The 15,376-nt window shown below is 32.2% G+C and overlaps 2 protein-coding genes across 3 annotated transcripts; one reads left to right on the top strand and one right to left on the bottom strand.

Moving 5' to 3' along the window:
* Positions 1 to 877: 877 nt before the first annotated feature.
* LOC144847557 (hemagglutinin/amebocyte aggregation factor-like) lies at positions 878 to 3,808 on the top strand. Its single transcript, XM_078703979.1, has 5 exons — positions 878 to 955; positions 1,429 to 1,615; positions 2,437 to 2,577; positions 3,217 to 3,369; positions 3,689 to 3,808. The coding sequence occupies exons 2-5, from the start codon at positions 1,443 to 1,445 to the stop codon at positions 3,732 to 3,734; spliced, it is 513 nt and encodes a 170-aa protein (XP_078560105.1). The 5' UTR covers positions 878 to 955; positions 1,429 to 1,442; the 3' UTR covers positions 3,735 to 3,808.
* Positions 3,809 to 6,916: 3,108 nt separating this feature from the next.
* LOC144848085 (choline/ethanolamine kinase-like) lies at positions 6,917 to 15,223 on the bottom strand. 2 transcript variants are annotated; one of them, XM_078704763.1, is made up of 9 exons: positions 14,995 to 15,223; positions 14,167 to 14,278; positions 11,825 to 12,001; positions 11,456 to 11,589; positions 11,024 to 11,131; positions 10,336 to 10,473; positions 9,624 to 9,818; positions 9,039 to 9,120; positions 6,917 to 8,243 (listed from the first exon to the last, which is right to left on the bottom strand). In XM_078704763.1, exons 1-9 carry the CDS (start codon positions 15,204 to 15,206, stop codon positions 8,163 to 8,165), a joined length of 1,239 nt encoding a protein of 412 aa, XP_078560889.1. In that variant the 5' UTR covers positions 15,207 to 15,223; the 3' UTR covers positions 6,917 to 8,162. The 2 variants fall into 2 exon arrangements, with proteins under 2 accessions (XP_078560889.1, XP_078560890.1); XM_078704764.1 differs by lacking the exon at positions 14,167 to 14,278 and having other exon boundaries at positions 11,825 to 12,050.
* Positions 15,224 to 15,376: the final 153 nt, after the last annotated feature.

Here is a 15,376-nt window from a genome sequence, read left to right as displayed (position 1 = left end):
TACAATCTAAAATAAAATATATAAAGTATTGCATTAAACACGTAAATATAACAAAAACAATAATATATATAAAACAAGTTAATTAAAAAGACGAATATTTTTTTTTCTAATTTACACCTTTATGACCAACGTACTTGGGCCTAATTATATCTAGCACACAGCTAAAACGACAGTGTTACCAGCAAAGTTTTAGTAAATTGAAATTTATAACGTCAACCCTGATTGGCAAGCCCGTAGCCAGGGGGTTCGTAGGGTTCGAACGAACCCCCCTTTTCCTGAAGTGCCCTTTCAAACCAGACTAGCCTAGGCATAGGCCTAGCCCATATGATGATTGGAGCGAGTAACGCATGGGATACCCAATTGACCAAAGACGTCACACTTTACTTGTCGACTCACCAAGCTTTCTATAGAATCGATTCAACCACCTGTTGAAATGTTATGAATGGTTAATTAAATTTCGTCAGCATATCGTATCTCACTGACTGATAAGACTTTATTTAATTTAGATAATAATTAAGTCTAGCTTGTAAATTAATTAGGCTTATGTTCGTTTTTAGTCGCGTGCAACGCGACTCCACAGCTCACTATGCCAGTCGGTTGGTCGGTCGGTCGGTCGGTCGGTCGGTAAACACTAACTTGAGCACGCGACTGCAGCCATGTATATGGCCTTGTTTTTAAACAAGCGATCACGTTAATGCAAATAAACAGTACCAGTAAATAGACAATCTTAAATAATCTGTCGTAGTTTATCTTATACTTTGGGTATTAACGTCATAATTTTAATATTTTAAACTTAGAGCCTCCTTCTTATCGCATGGAAGATATGCAATATCTAATAAAGCTGTCCAATGTCTATGTGAACGACCAGATGTGAACGACCAGATGTAGACGAATTGTTTGAAATATCTAAAATGAAACATTAAAATAATTCATTTCAGAGGAAGACCACTTGAAGGTAAGCCTGTTCACTGTCTTAATACCTGTTCTCATTTGTTCCGATTTATCGTGCCGTTTATTTTTCCCAATTAAAAATGTATTGTCCCCCCTTGTTTTTTGTTTAATATGCAGCCATTTTAATGTCACATTAAAGTTATTCAGTTAAACAAACTGTAATTCAAAGCAAAATATGGTCAAATTGACCAGAAGTCAATGGGATTTTGGTTGAATTTAACAGACTATTTTGTCTTTTTATAAGTGAAACATTATTTTTGTAAGTTTTTTTTTATACAGAAGTGATTATTTAAAACTTATAAAATTTATTAAAACTGCAAAATGGCCTATTCAAAGTCTTGATTTAATAATCTTCATTTTTCATGTTTATATATCTTATTATATATGCATACATCTTTAAAGTTAATGTTCTCTTCACATATTTAATATAATTATATCTAGTAATTGAAAATTTAAATCAAATTCAATCTTTTTCAGTGGTTGTAATCAAAATGCATTTTCTCATATTTCTAACGCTTTCTCTGATTGGAGCAAGTAACGCGTGGGACACCCAGTTGACCCAAGACGTATACTTTACTTGTCCGACTCACCAGGCTTTCTATAGAATCGATTCAGAACATATCAACTCAGATCCCGACGACCGATATTTCGCATTCTACTGCAGGTGGGTTCATACTGGTGATATATACAGTATATTGATTAATGATTTATATTAGTTCATCTAGGCCTACTCGTTGGTATGAAGAGGGAGAAGGGAAAGGATGTGCCGGGATTTGGGGGCTGATATTAGATGCATGTGACTGAACATTAACTATTATAAATGCATATTTATAACGATATAGGAAAGGAGGATTAAGGCCAATTTACACAGAAGAGCGGTAACGGTAATAAAAATATAGAATCTATGTTATTTCTTATGACCATTTACACACAACGCGGAGCGGACAGGTGGTTTCTGCTCAGGAGACGCGGTTTTCCGCTTACCGTTACCACTCGTCTGTGTAAATTGGCCTTTAAACTTTTAAAAAACCAGACCCCTGTGGGAACCGTGGGTCATATGCGATAGCAACAGTCCTGATCCTAATTTAGAACGAACACAAGACTGGCACATTTCACTCTTAGTGTTGCTTTCCAAATGTACGCCAAATTGTATCACATTATTTAATGTCATTATGGCTACAGTTTATGAAATACTCTAATAGGCCTATCATGCACCATGCACTTAAGACAGTAATGCTTGGTTCCCACTAGAGACGCAACACAACGACGTAACGCAACGTCATGGATTTGACCAATCACATGCGATGGACTATTCGAACTGAAGCTTGTCATTGGTCAACTCGCTTGCGTTGCGTCTACGCCGTTACGTTGCTTCCTAGTGTGAACCAAGCTTAAGTATCAACAGCAGCACATGTTCTTCCATCAATTTACGTGGTAGAATTGATTTTAGAAATAAATTGTAGTTCATTAATGTTTGTGTTACAGAGATTACCCAACATATTTCGATCACTGTCAATGGACGGGTTTCATAAACTGGTTTACCACCGATATGCTGTTTTCGTGTGGTGACAATTCGGTGGTAGCCGGTATTCAAGGCATATACGACCATAAAGAACATGATCGTGGGTGAGTTTTACAATTCAATTCCTTATTGACTCTCACCATACGTTACAGTATTGTCATGACAGAACATCATGTCAACGTCATTTGCGTGATCAAGGCTACTGAAAGTAGCTGAAACGTAGCAAGTAAGTACTTGTCAACTGGTTTAACCAAAAAGTTAACATTGATTTATTTAGTATTGTCATAGAAAACAAATAACAAATAGCACAGAATGAAAACAAAATAAAAATGTTTACACAAAATTTTGTGCCGATTATGTTTACAAACTTTGTATGGTCATTAGTAGTTAGTGTTATGGCACCCTTTAGATTATTATATAAAAATGTTCCACGGACCGAAAGTATAGACCATTTTTCAACCAATTAATCTTATAAGTTGATAACCATTTAAAAAAAACGGTACATTAAAAAAAGAAGATATGTCTTATTAAATTATACGCGCCATAAACAATTATGTAAGAAAAAAGAAAAGAAAAAGTAAAATGTCTGAAAATTATATCCGGAGGCCATTTTGGTCATTGAAATAAAAGAAAGATCGCTATCGTAATGATTATTTGATAAATATTATAGTATACAAATATACATTTTTTCTGTTCGTAATTTGTCGAGTATTCTAATAAAAATGTCTTTTTTCACCGTTAAGTTGGAGATTCTTTTGCTGTGGTAGCAGCGAATACCGAGTGATCAACCCTTACATAGAAGAAATACCATCAACCATAAACGTTGGTAACTCGCACCAACTCGATGACAGTCATTGGTACCACGGTGCATTCTCCCAGTATGACGACTATCACAGGTGAGACACTTTACCTCGCCACCCAGGTGTACAAATGGTTACTTGGTATTAGGTCAAAACACTGATTACTGGGTGCAACATTATGGAAGTATGTTTCCAGACGTGTTTGATCCAAAACATTACCGGGGTACTACAGTAATGTGAAGCGATTACAGGCTCTTTGTGAATAATCGCTATATAACATAATGAGATAATATTTAATTAAAACTAAAATGTGAACAAAAACTTATTAAAAAACCACGACTTTTAGCCGAATTTGCAATCTGTATCCATTACAACATACAATACTCTATAACATTAATTTATTATTCTTTTGCAGAGATCGATGGTGGGTATACGAAGTGGCTTCTCTTCTTAAACTTTAAACAAAGATTGATTACTGTTTAATGAATAAGAGTTGGACAAAATAAAGAATCTATAGTGAATTAAGTAACATTGTTATTATAACTATTCAAAAGTTCATGTGTTAAGGTCTTGTCGGGAGAAAATTAAACATGTCGTTCTCGCGACGACCTATAAACCACGCCCGACGATATCTCAAGACGACTCGTCGCGTCGGAATTCAACTCAAACAGCACCGATGAGTCAAGTCAAGTTGGGCCTCGTCGCAGTACGACGCTGTCTGAATTGGCCTTTAACAAACGATATGGTGACGACGCCATGTGTGTTGACACTCTGACGACATGTGTTGAGAACACGCTGACATCATGCATGTTGACGACCGCAATGCGTTGCCGAAACGCTGATACGACCACGATGTGTTGACGAAACGCTGATACGACCGCGATGTGTTGACGAAACGCTGCTACGACCGCGATGTGTTGACGAAACACGGATACGACCACGATGTGTTGACGAAACGCTGCTACGACCACGGTGTGTTGAAGACGAGACACGATAGTATGCTATCTTTGATACAGATTGGTCGGATTCATAATTATACAAAAACCTTATAAACAAACTTTATTATATTTATTTAATACTTTTTTGACAATAAATGTAAAAAATACAATGTCATTAACATTTTATCACATATCTATAGTTACATTTTGATGGTCCCATTGAATCAATCTACAGGTAGCTACCATTTTCAGCGAAATATATACAGTAATCATAAAAGCATACTGTATGTATATAAATGTTTTCCAATATTATACAGCTTGGATAGAATCACGTATTTTTATACAATAGGCATAATATACACATTAACTAAATAATTACTATCAATGTAATACTGTATATTTATACTGTAAGGCTATCCATGTAAAAACAAGGACAAAAACAAACAAATTCAGTAACGTAAACTCTGAACATACTTATTATGCAAGCATTGTGAAACATGATTACTATTTATTTGGTAAAACTACTACAGTAGTTCAATTTAAGCCCCCTCCCACCCCCACCCCTATTGTTTTTGACTACCATACACTTTTGTAATGTCAACAGTACAACATGTTATAACATACTTTTGTAGGATTTATAAATGTGTTGTGTGAACAAGAGGCAAGTACGTACTAAAAACCATATCTCAATGTATGTATGTATGTATGTATGTAAAGGTGCGTCTCCACTATCAAACTTTATGCGACAACAAAATGTGATGTGCCTATATATAGACATGATAATGTCATATCACTACCATATTTGAGCATATCACACTTTTGTTGTCAAATTAGTTTGCTAGTGTAGATAGAGCTGAATACACATTATGTCTACAATTTAAACTGCACAATAAAAGCGTTCTGTTTAAACAAAATCACACTAAATATACTATACTGTAGGTTAAACACTGTAACTACGCTAGAAATATGTACACAGTATTTAAACCAATAAAAACTGGTTTTTAAAAATTGAATGAAAATATGAAAAATGAAACTATATCATCAATCTATTTTGATTGAAATATTTAAGAAAAATGCATTATCACCGTTGATAATTGTGCATACAAAATAAATATAATCAAGGAAAATTGTTTTAATTAAAACTATTATAAACAAAAAAGGTTTTGCTCACATTGACCACCTTTGTTAAAAATATGTGAATTAAAATTCTCCATTTAGTGAGAAAAAACAATGATAAATAGAAAGAAAACAATTAATAAATGTATGATATATACAAGAATACTGTATTCTATAGTACCATTGTTTATAAGCAATTAACAAATTTGCATTATCAAGACTGTATAAACATGACCAATATCTGGTATTCAAACATTTAAAATAATACAGTTACCAGCATGTTATATTCATTATTTATTAGAATTAATTATATATAAGAATTAATTCCTATTAAAACAAATCATGTAAAAACACAAATTATATATTCAGATTGTTTATGTAATTTGTAAGAAATTATAACTTTTTCAAATTCTATCATATTTACAAATTTATATGAGCATTACATAGTTATATATTAACAATACAATGTTTGACTGCAACAAAAACAAATGTGAACTTTAAACCTACAAATAGCCAACACACCATATGGAATCACTAGATAGTTGCATATGTATACAGCATCACCAATATCTACAATGGGCTACAATGCACTTGTGTTTGTACTCTCTGAAAAAATATGGCAGTGAGTGAAGGTGGAGTAAAATGTAAACGAGACAAGAGCGTAACACAGAGGACTGTGAGGCCCTTGGTTAGGGATTTCCCAAGTGGTCCTTCAATACTGGAAGCCTCGGACGGTTTAGCCTCTCGTTATATTTTAATACCCACTTTTTTCCTCTGGGCCTCCACAAGCTCTGGGACCACTGGGTTTAGCCAGTGAGCACTCATAACCACTGAGCATTCATAGCCACTGATGGGAAGGTTACAGCATAGTAAATTAAAAACAGAATAATTTACGTTTCAATTTAGTGTAGTTACATCTGAATTTCATGACATGTCTCTCATGCAGAAATTATGTTCTGCACATGCTCAGATTGTTTAGTCAAATTTTGACAATACCGCATACCTTTGTATGTCATTATTGACCATTATTGGCATGAAAAAATTAAAATTTTACAAAGCTGGATGACGAAATGAACAAATGATGAACTTCATAATTTACATAAGTTCTTCGCAGATCAAATGTTGCCTACCCAAGGTGGAAAATATACTGCTTTAAGGAAATGGTTAACATGAACCAAAAGAAAAACATCTTATATATACTGTATTAATAACATTCTATTGTATTTTAGTAATAACACTTATATAATAATAAGTGGTAAGATTCAGTTACATTACTCATATCTGAATAATGCAGTTCAAATTTATTTGTATATTATTATTGAAGTTATATATTTACACAAGTAAATAGTTAAAACTTTGAATACTGTTGAGTTTAGCACAATCATATTACTTATTTCAAAGCACAATTTAACTACCCCAATCAGCACCAAATAAAAGCAATAATATACTAAACATACAGTATATTCACCTTTGATAAAAATATGTGAATTAAAATTCTCCATTTAGTGAGAAAAAACAATGATAAATAGAAACAAAACATAACAATAATACAATACTGTTTTCTATAGTACCATTGTTTATAAGCATAAAGTATATTCATAAAGCAAATTGTTAAAAAAACTGTGTTGAAATCTACAATACAATCTAAATTAAATCTTATCTTAACGAACATTTATAAAATAATTAAATGACCATTGGTTGGATTTGAACCCAAGACCACCTCCTTATAAGAGTGGTTCTCTCAACAAAATACACACATATATATGCAGTGTATATTTACTTACCGATTATATTGTACACTATGCTATGCACTAGGAATACATTTGCGAGTATATAGATACTGTACTATATATTCATAAACCTACAATATTTCCCCATTTTACTCAATAAGTCACTGCTGTACAAGCATTAAAAAAGACAACTCAAATATCAAGTGTAAGCAGAGTTCACCCTCAAGTATGAGTCCCTACTCAATGGAGACTTCTTTAATTATGTATTGTTAGCAGTAATATATATATTTATATTTTGAATAGACATTAGCAATGAATGGAATGTCTCGTTATGATATGGCTTCTGCAGATCATATGCAATGGCATAATGGCTATGAGTGCTCCCTGGCTAAATCCAAGGGCCCAGAGCTTAAGGGGCACCAGAGCATGAGCAGCCCTAACCCAGTATCGGTGGGCCCATTAGGAGTGCTAAACCAGGGGCCTGTGTCACATGCGTTATGCTACTGATCATATGTTACTATGCATGGTCATGCACCACTACGTCTGTTCCCAGCAAATTTGAGCTTATTATTGTCAAATATTACAAATAATTGACATGTTCAAACTACAAAACTATTACAAAGAAATACTGTATCTGTTTCATCGCGAAATGATCAAATCTGTTCAGCATTGAACAGAATTTATGAATATTGTATTATTGTAATTATTATGTTTGTATATACATCTTGTTTCCATCTTCAAATCATCCCAACTGTTGCTTACTATGCTGCCCTCTATGCTATTATGTTATCTCTGTGACTGACAAAAACATTGTCATTTTTTACATGACTTTTTTCACATTAATTACAAATGATAACACTCTTGGTCCATCACTGCTTGCTATGGGGAAGTGGGCAAGCTTTAAATCAAGTTGACACATTTAATACTTTCACGTTAAGCTATGCTTACATTTATACAATTATTTCAGGGTTTTTTGTTGTTAAAAGTTTGGTTAAAATCTGTGAGCTGTATCAGCTTAACAATTTGTTAATCCATGCATAGAAAAAAATGCTATTTTGAGTTGAAGGTATTCATAATTATACAATATTGCAAATATTTCGACAATTTATTCAGCTGGAAAATTCAGTCTTTCTGGAATTTGTTTCTTTAATTCTGTATATATTTTTAGACGGTCCTCTGCATATTCCTAAATAAAACAAAAATAACAATAATAAAGATTTCTCATGCATTTCTTGGCGTATGTATGTAATGTAACGTAAAGTTTGAAGTACATGTAAAATTTGAGTACAGTGCTTGTTTGGTTGATATTTAATTGATGGTTTAAGATTGTAAATGCTGGTTATATCGTCTGATGTTTTTATCTATGTTTTTTTGGCTGGTCTAGTAGTAATAAAGGGTGTGATTTAAATAAATAAAATTTAATTTCCTTAAATACAAGCAGTAAATTCTATCATTTAATGCAAGGGGTCTACAGTTTACTCTACATATTAAAGACAAAATTCAATTTAGATAAAGTAGATTTATAATAATAATAAACATCACAACTAATTTGTAGACAGAGCTTTATCTTGTGTACAAGTAATGAACTTCCCTTTTGTATGTATTAAGTATCTTTTCAATATTGACACTTGAAAGTTAATTGTTTTAGCATTTAGTTGCAGGTATTGGATATTTGGCAGCGAGTCAAGTCAGTCATGTAATATTCTATTCAGGGAACATCTCTATTTAGAGGACACTCCTATTCAGGGGACATCTCTATTTAGAGGACACTCCTATTCAGGGGACATCTCTATTTAGAGGACACTCCTATTCAGGGGACACCCTATTAAGAGGACACTTTGTTGAGCCCTCAAAGGTGTCTAATTAAAATGTGATTCTACTGTGTAATCACTGAAATATTAGGGGCGGTTTAATAGGATTTAAAAAAATTATGTGAGTAGTAAATTATAACCATAGTTTTAAACGTAAAAAAGATACTTACTAAGAAACCGAACGCTGTATTTGATAAATTTTCTTGTACTACTGACCAGATAGACCATCGAAAGTGACTTGCTAGTGCAAACCTAGATAGACAGTGAACAAAATAAAAACACGTACACGTACTGTATGATTAAGAGCTTGCACGTTATGTGCAGTGGCGTAACGGCTAAACCCAGGGGTCACAAAGGTCAAGGACCCCATAGGTCAAGATGTCCCAGAGGTCAAGATACCTGAAAGGTTGAGTAGCTAAAGGAGGGCTAAACCAGGGGCCTTTTCCCTGTGCCACTGGTTATGTGTGTCAAAACATTATGTGGAACACTGTTGAAGCACGGTCATGGGTCAGTAGTTTCAGAGTTTGACCTTATATTTTACACTACATTTTGCCAGCTAATAATTATTGGCAAACTAATATTCAAGGCACTTCTTAGTTCTGGTGGTAGAACAAGTCTTCTCATATAAGGATACGTCCGATTGATATGATCATTTTTTAAATTCAAATTATGAGTTTACAAATTGAAAATAACATTGCAAATGGGAGATTAACTAAATATTTCTGCAATAAACGCAATTTAAGAAAGTGAATTACCTAAAAGATTCTCTAAGGAATAATTCTTCATCTTCTTTACTGCAAGGTTTTCCGGCACTTTTCATGTAAGCTCTAAAGAAAAACAACTGCTGCTCATCCGATGGGTACTTGCTCATGTCTATTGAGTAGTATGGATATTCATCCGTGTTGTTATTGATGGCCCATTCGCAAAAATGATTTCCGAAATCGTGTTCCCTGTAATTGTAAAAAAAAAAAATGTATTTATTTTCCTATGTCTGTCAATGGAAAATCAGTTTATCCATAAACTTACATAAAAGCAAATCTCATTATATAAATGTTATTATATAGGCCTATAAACTCATTTTTCACAGCGCTTATTTTATAACATTTGATTAATATTTTATCATTTATGCTTTAAAAGTTTAATTTCAATTCAATTTTCATTTTTATATGTTGTACTGTACTTATAATTTTAATTATTTATTATTGCTATTTTAATATTGTAAATTCAATAATGTTTACTTTGTTGCAATAAAGAATTTGAAATCTATTAGATGTCATTGCCTTATAAGGATGTACAATGTAAAAAATATTTAAATTTTTTGGGAGAATTTTTCTTTGGTGTTAAACCAGGTAAAAATGAAAATGACGTAAAAAAATTCTCAAAATTATCATTACAAACTAGACAAATTTATTTAAACATATTTAAATATTATTTATATTTCATATAATAGCTTAAAATTTGTCTTACCTATAGCTGTAGCCAGCATATTCATAATCAATTAACACTAGTGAAAAACTTGAATCATTTTCGCAATACAAAACATTGCCTTCCTGCGCATCATTGTGACAAAATAAAACTGGACTCTCAGAAGCATTTACTAGTTTCCTAAAGAAATGAAAATTAAAAGTTTGAAGACAATTTGTATATTCAAATTTATCATGTATTGATTATCTATGATTTATCATGTATTGATTATCTATGATTTATCATGTATTGATTATCTATGATTTATCATGTATTGATTATCTATGATTTATCATGTATTGATTATCTATGATTTATCATGTATTGATTATCTATGTACTGGTTGATATTAACCGGATAAAAATGTGACCACACATCATAGGTGAAGTATAATTAATAGATTATAATTTCCAGATATATAAAGATGAATTGACATATAAAAATCTTTCCAATACGTTTACGTTAAGACCCAGTGTACTAGTATATAAACATCCACTATCATACACAGACACTTAACTCATGAGGGCACCTTGATTGTCAGTATACGCTGTTTAAGGTCATCCTCTATAAATGAGGTTAAGAATAAAATTATCAAGCCAAAGCTTCCAGATACAAATCTTGATTGAAAAATTAAAAACCCAGAGGCGGTCAGATCCTTAATGTTACCATGTCGTCATCTTATAATACCTACTTCACATATTCTGCCTCTTTCTCCAAGTTATATGATGCAAATCTTGCAAATTCGTCACGTTTCTTTCCAGATGCCTTGGCCATAAATCCAGTATACTGTTTCATCCACCTGAAAATGAATGAAAAATTCTCCTAATATAGTACATGTTACACAAATTATTATATATATCTATATGCGTTTCATATCGAGGCTTCATAATACAAATTAAAATAACACAAATCAAGAATAAGATATATGGTTATATACTAAAGTGAAACAGAAATGTAGTAGCCAATCACAGAGATGCATTACACTGGATATTTTTATTGTATTATATTTATCATTATATTATTATTTATATTTTTCAATACAGTAAGTAGTGCTGTAAGTAACAGTACATGTTATGCAAACATCAAGTAGTTAATAATAGGATAATTTAAATATCAAACATACCTATCTATCTGTTCATTGAGCTTACTAGCATTTTTTCTCAATGGTAGATTTAATTGGTGAAATTCTGCTAACTTTCTGGCAATTTCCTTTGATATTTCAGGATTACTTAGTTCATCTGTGTGTAATGCTCTTGACTATTAAATGAAAAAGTGAAATGCAGTCAACAAGACCGTATTAAATTAAACATTGAATGATCTTAAGCTCTGTCTACACGATCAAACTAGTCTGACAAAAAAAGTGTGATGTGCCTAAATATGGTAATGATATTCCCAAATATAGTTGTAATAATGAGATCATCATGTCCATATATGGACACATCACATTTGTTTGTCGCATAAAGTTTGATAGTGTAAACAGAACTTTACTCACTGGAATGTATTCCTCAAGCCTTCCTTCTTGAAAAACCCCATACAACTTTGGTGCTTGCTTCCTTTCAGACAGCAACGAGAAAATTATACTATCGGTGAGGGAGGCATCACCATCTTCTCGAATTATAGTGCCGAAGATACGTAGTAGCACTTTTCGTGGCTCATCTTTAGGCAGTTTCTGTTTATGTGTCAGAGAACAGAGGTAAATGTAATTACTAAGACCAGTTCTGAAACACAACCACACAAAGCTGTGTAGAACATTATTTTATAGAGGAAAAAAAGGCATTTGTAATGGTTGATATTCAACAGTAACATGGTGATGATATGTAATGTATACTGCATTTAGTCCCCTGCCATACATACAAGGAATAGAGTTTAGACTTGTGTAGTAAACTCTCAACACCAGACTCCCTAACCTCTGTCAAAACCACTATTCAAAAAATACAAATTGAGCAAGCTAGGGTGTTGAGACATAGAATGAACATGTAACCAATTATTGGTTGGCAAGAAACACAAAATACATTTGACAGAACAATGCTGATCATGTGATATTATTTTGGTCAAAGTCAAAACTAATATTCAAGGTCATTTGATATCAAACACAGCTTTGTCCCTTGAAGGTGACTTTCACAAACAACTTATTTTCATGTCACCAAAAAAAAAAAAAAAAAAATTTGGTTAAAAAAATTTATGATGCTTTTAAAGTACTTTAATAAAATAAATAAATGTATTATATGTTTCATTCAAACTGCTGATAACAAGCCCTTCAAACGCTGAAGAAGACTATAAAACACTTATCTAAATTTATTAATAAATTATAATAATAAAGTAATAATAATAATAATAATCAATCTATTTACACTTGGTGTAACCATTTTACAAGCAAATATTAAATCGTTTTATTTGCAGAATTGTTTAGCATAAATAATTTCAATTTTCTGACAATGTTTTAGGTGTTACAAATTAAATACACACAGATAAGATTTGTAGTGTTTAGATTGAGATAATAGCATCAGAGGTTACTATAGATGAAAAACAGTTCAAAGTTAAATTTGGCGTGAATGTTACAGTTAATATACACAGTATTATTTATTAGAAAATTTATATATAATATATATGTGAATTTATGTGGGGAAAGAAAGTTCATTTCTTATAAATATTAAAACCAAATAAAAATGGTAAAATTTGTCTTCTACAAATAAGTAGCATTTTAAAATAAACTATAATATAAAGAAGCAGGAATTATGAGAAAAAATACCACTTATTAATATGGAAAAAATTACGCCAAGGAAGTTAATGTCTGTGGAGTAAAAATTCTGCAAAAAAAAAAAAAAAAAGGTCAGGAAAAATGGTTGGCAAATAAAACAAGCTTCTTATTACAATGTATAGTGAATATATGACCTTCTTACTCCTTCTCTGTAAACAATATTACTAATTCAACACTCTGGTTATTGTGACATCTGCTTCTCATATGAGAAAATTATAAACTTATTTGGTTAAACAAAAATCCTTGAGTACCAATTATATGCCACAAGATCTAATGAATTCACAAGAATGAATGCATGCGCTGCATGCTTGTTGTTTAGCTCTTAAGATTAAATATTTAAAAAAAGGATAAAAAACTGCAAAAAAAACAGGCAAAAGAGAAATTTTGTGAGGGAAAGAGAACATCCAGTGTCTTAGAATATTCTCTTCGTTTTCAGAGGAAAACAAATCTTGCATCCACTAAAGATTGCCTAATACAGTACAATTTCATGAGTCTGAAAAAGAATTCACATCCAGAAACCTTTTCTGTACTTAAAAAAAAAACTGTTTGGCAATCAATCAGAAAGAAGCTATTAAAAAAAAATTTACAACATAATAAATGTTTAGGTCATATACAATGTACGTTGAATATTAATAATGAAAAAAAAATGTATCTTAATATCAATGAATACTAGAGTATAAATTTATATGCAATTGGAAGTTTGAAAAAAAAAGTGAAGTATAAATGTTGCCATATGTTGTAATCCATCGAACCGGAGGTGGCATACTCTACAGTATAACACATAACGTAGAGTATGCGATCTTGAAAAATATGGAGCCTTGCGCAGCCTAAATAGAGAGCAGTGATATACAGATTAGAACACTAATTACCGTACACCGAATCAGCGAGCTAAATTTCATCATCATTCTTTCTAAAAAAAAACAACACAAAAACACTGGTGCGCTGCCTATAATAGTAGATGCTAACACACCGCATGGATGAGCGCAGATTCGCAGATGAAGACATATACAGTAAGGAAAAACATTCAACATGACATAAAATACATCTTGAAATGATTCCTGTGGAACATAGACAACCTTAAACTGTGTGATTCCTCCATCTTGATTCACTGTTGATGTTAATTGGAAGCTGTCTGGTGATTTCTCAACTGGAAGATAACAAAGATACATTTCGTTGCTAATACCACCACTGAAAAAGAGAAGATGCGAGAACTGGTTTATAAGGGATGGGGCCTTATTGGGTAATACAAAATTTACTTTTTCAAAGTCCAAGTAACTCTCAAAATCTGCAGAAATGAAGACGAGATGATTAACATAATCTGAAATGAGAATGTAAAAGGTTAATAATAGATGATTGATGTGTGTATCCTTTCGCTTCATGTGACTGACTGATTAGAAATGATTGAGATCGATTCACTGCACACCAATGTAGAATTAGGTTAGATGACTTGGGCTGCAATGATGAAAGTACATATATGTTGTTAACAATAACATTTCCAATGAAAGGCCTTCTCATGTATATTAATATTATTATTCTTTTACTTATTAATATTAATAATTAATACTTTATTTACTGTTGGCATATTTACAGTATTATTAATATTCATGAGTTTCTTCAACTCATTTTTTAAATGTTAATCTAAAAATGTGTTATATGCATTGAAAAACATTTACCCTTTAAAGAAAAACGTGTTAAATACTGTATCAAAAAATGAATTATTATGTTCACCATAAAAAGTGGGACGAAACGTCCTAGGCAACCTGGCTGAGCCAAAACGTTGTTGATTCTAGCCTAGCTACTACGTAATACTCTAGGCCTAGCCTACTAGAGGTTATATAGATTGTTCCTAAACAAAGTAGCCAGAGTGAATATAACGTATTTGATGATACCACCATTTATCTTACCGTAAAGGAATTATCTTGAAATCGTTAACACTTTGCCTGGACCACGTTCCTCCGATGTATTCACGGCACAAGTTAAAAGCCTTCACTTTGAACTCCGGCTCAACCTCCATGTTGTGATAATAAGAAAGAATGGGATTTCTTAAAACACTGTTGGCCGTGAGACGTACAGATCGCAAAAACGTGTAATTTGTTAGTTTAGTTGCCAGAAACATTCGTTAATAATATTAACAAACGAGGAAGGAACACACAACAGTATTATGATAAATATACACAAATTATAATACACACACTTCGATTCGATATGTGAAGCGTGACCTGTTTTGTTTGTTTGCGGTCTTAGTAGAGGAGCTGAGACACGTCACGCGTAGGATATGCACGTGGT

This window comes from Antedon bifida, chromosome 7 (genome assembly GCF_963402885.1).
Source record: "Antedon bifida chromosome 7, ecAntBifi1.1, whole genome shotgun sequence".
Classification (NCBI taxonomy): domain Eukaryota; kingdom Metazoa; phylum Echinodermata; class Crinoidea; order Comatulida; family Antedonidae; genus Antedon; species Antedon bifida.
Note: the sequence above shows the minus strand (reverse complement) of the source record. Positions and strands in the feature narration are given on the sequence as shown.

Excerpts from the sequence above, each read along its gene's own strand:
- LOC144847557 (XM_078703979.1), top strand. The coding sequence starts at position 1,443 with ATGCATTTTCTCATATTTCTAACGCTTTCTCTGATTGGAGCAAGTAAC. Across the intron at positions 1,616-2,436 it reads TATTTCGCATTCTACTGCAG|AGATTACCCAACATATTTCG; the intron begins GTGGGTTCATAC and ends TTTGTGTTACAG. Across the intron at positions 3,370-3,688 it reads CAGTATGACGACTATCACAG|AGATCGATGGTGGGTATACG; the intron begins GTGAGACACTTT and ends ATTCTTTTGCAG.
- LOC144848085 (XM_078704763.1), bottom strand. The coding sequence starts at position 15,206 with ATGTTTCTGGCAACTAAACTAACAAATTACACGTTTTTGCGATCTGTA. Across the intron at positions 10,474-11,023 it reads AAAGAGGCAGAATATGTGAA|GAAACTAGTAAATGCTTCTG; the intron begins GTAGGTATTATA and ends TCATTTCTTTAG. Across the intron at positions 8,244-9,038 it reads ATACAGCGTTCGGTTTCTTA|GAATATGCAGAGGACCGTCT; the intron begins GTAAGTATCTTT and ends TGTTTTATTTAG.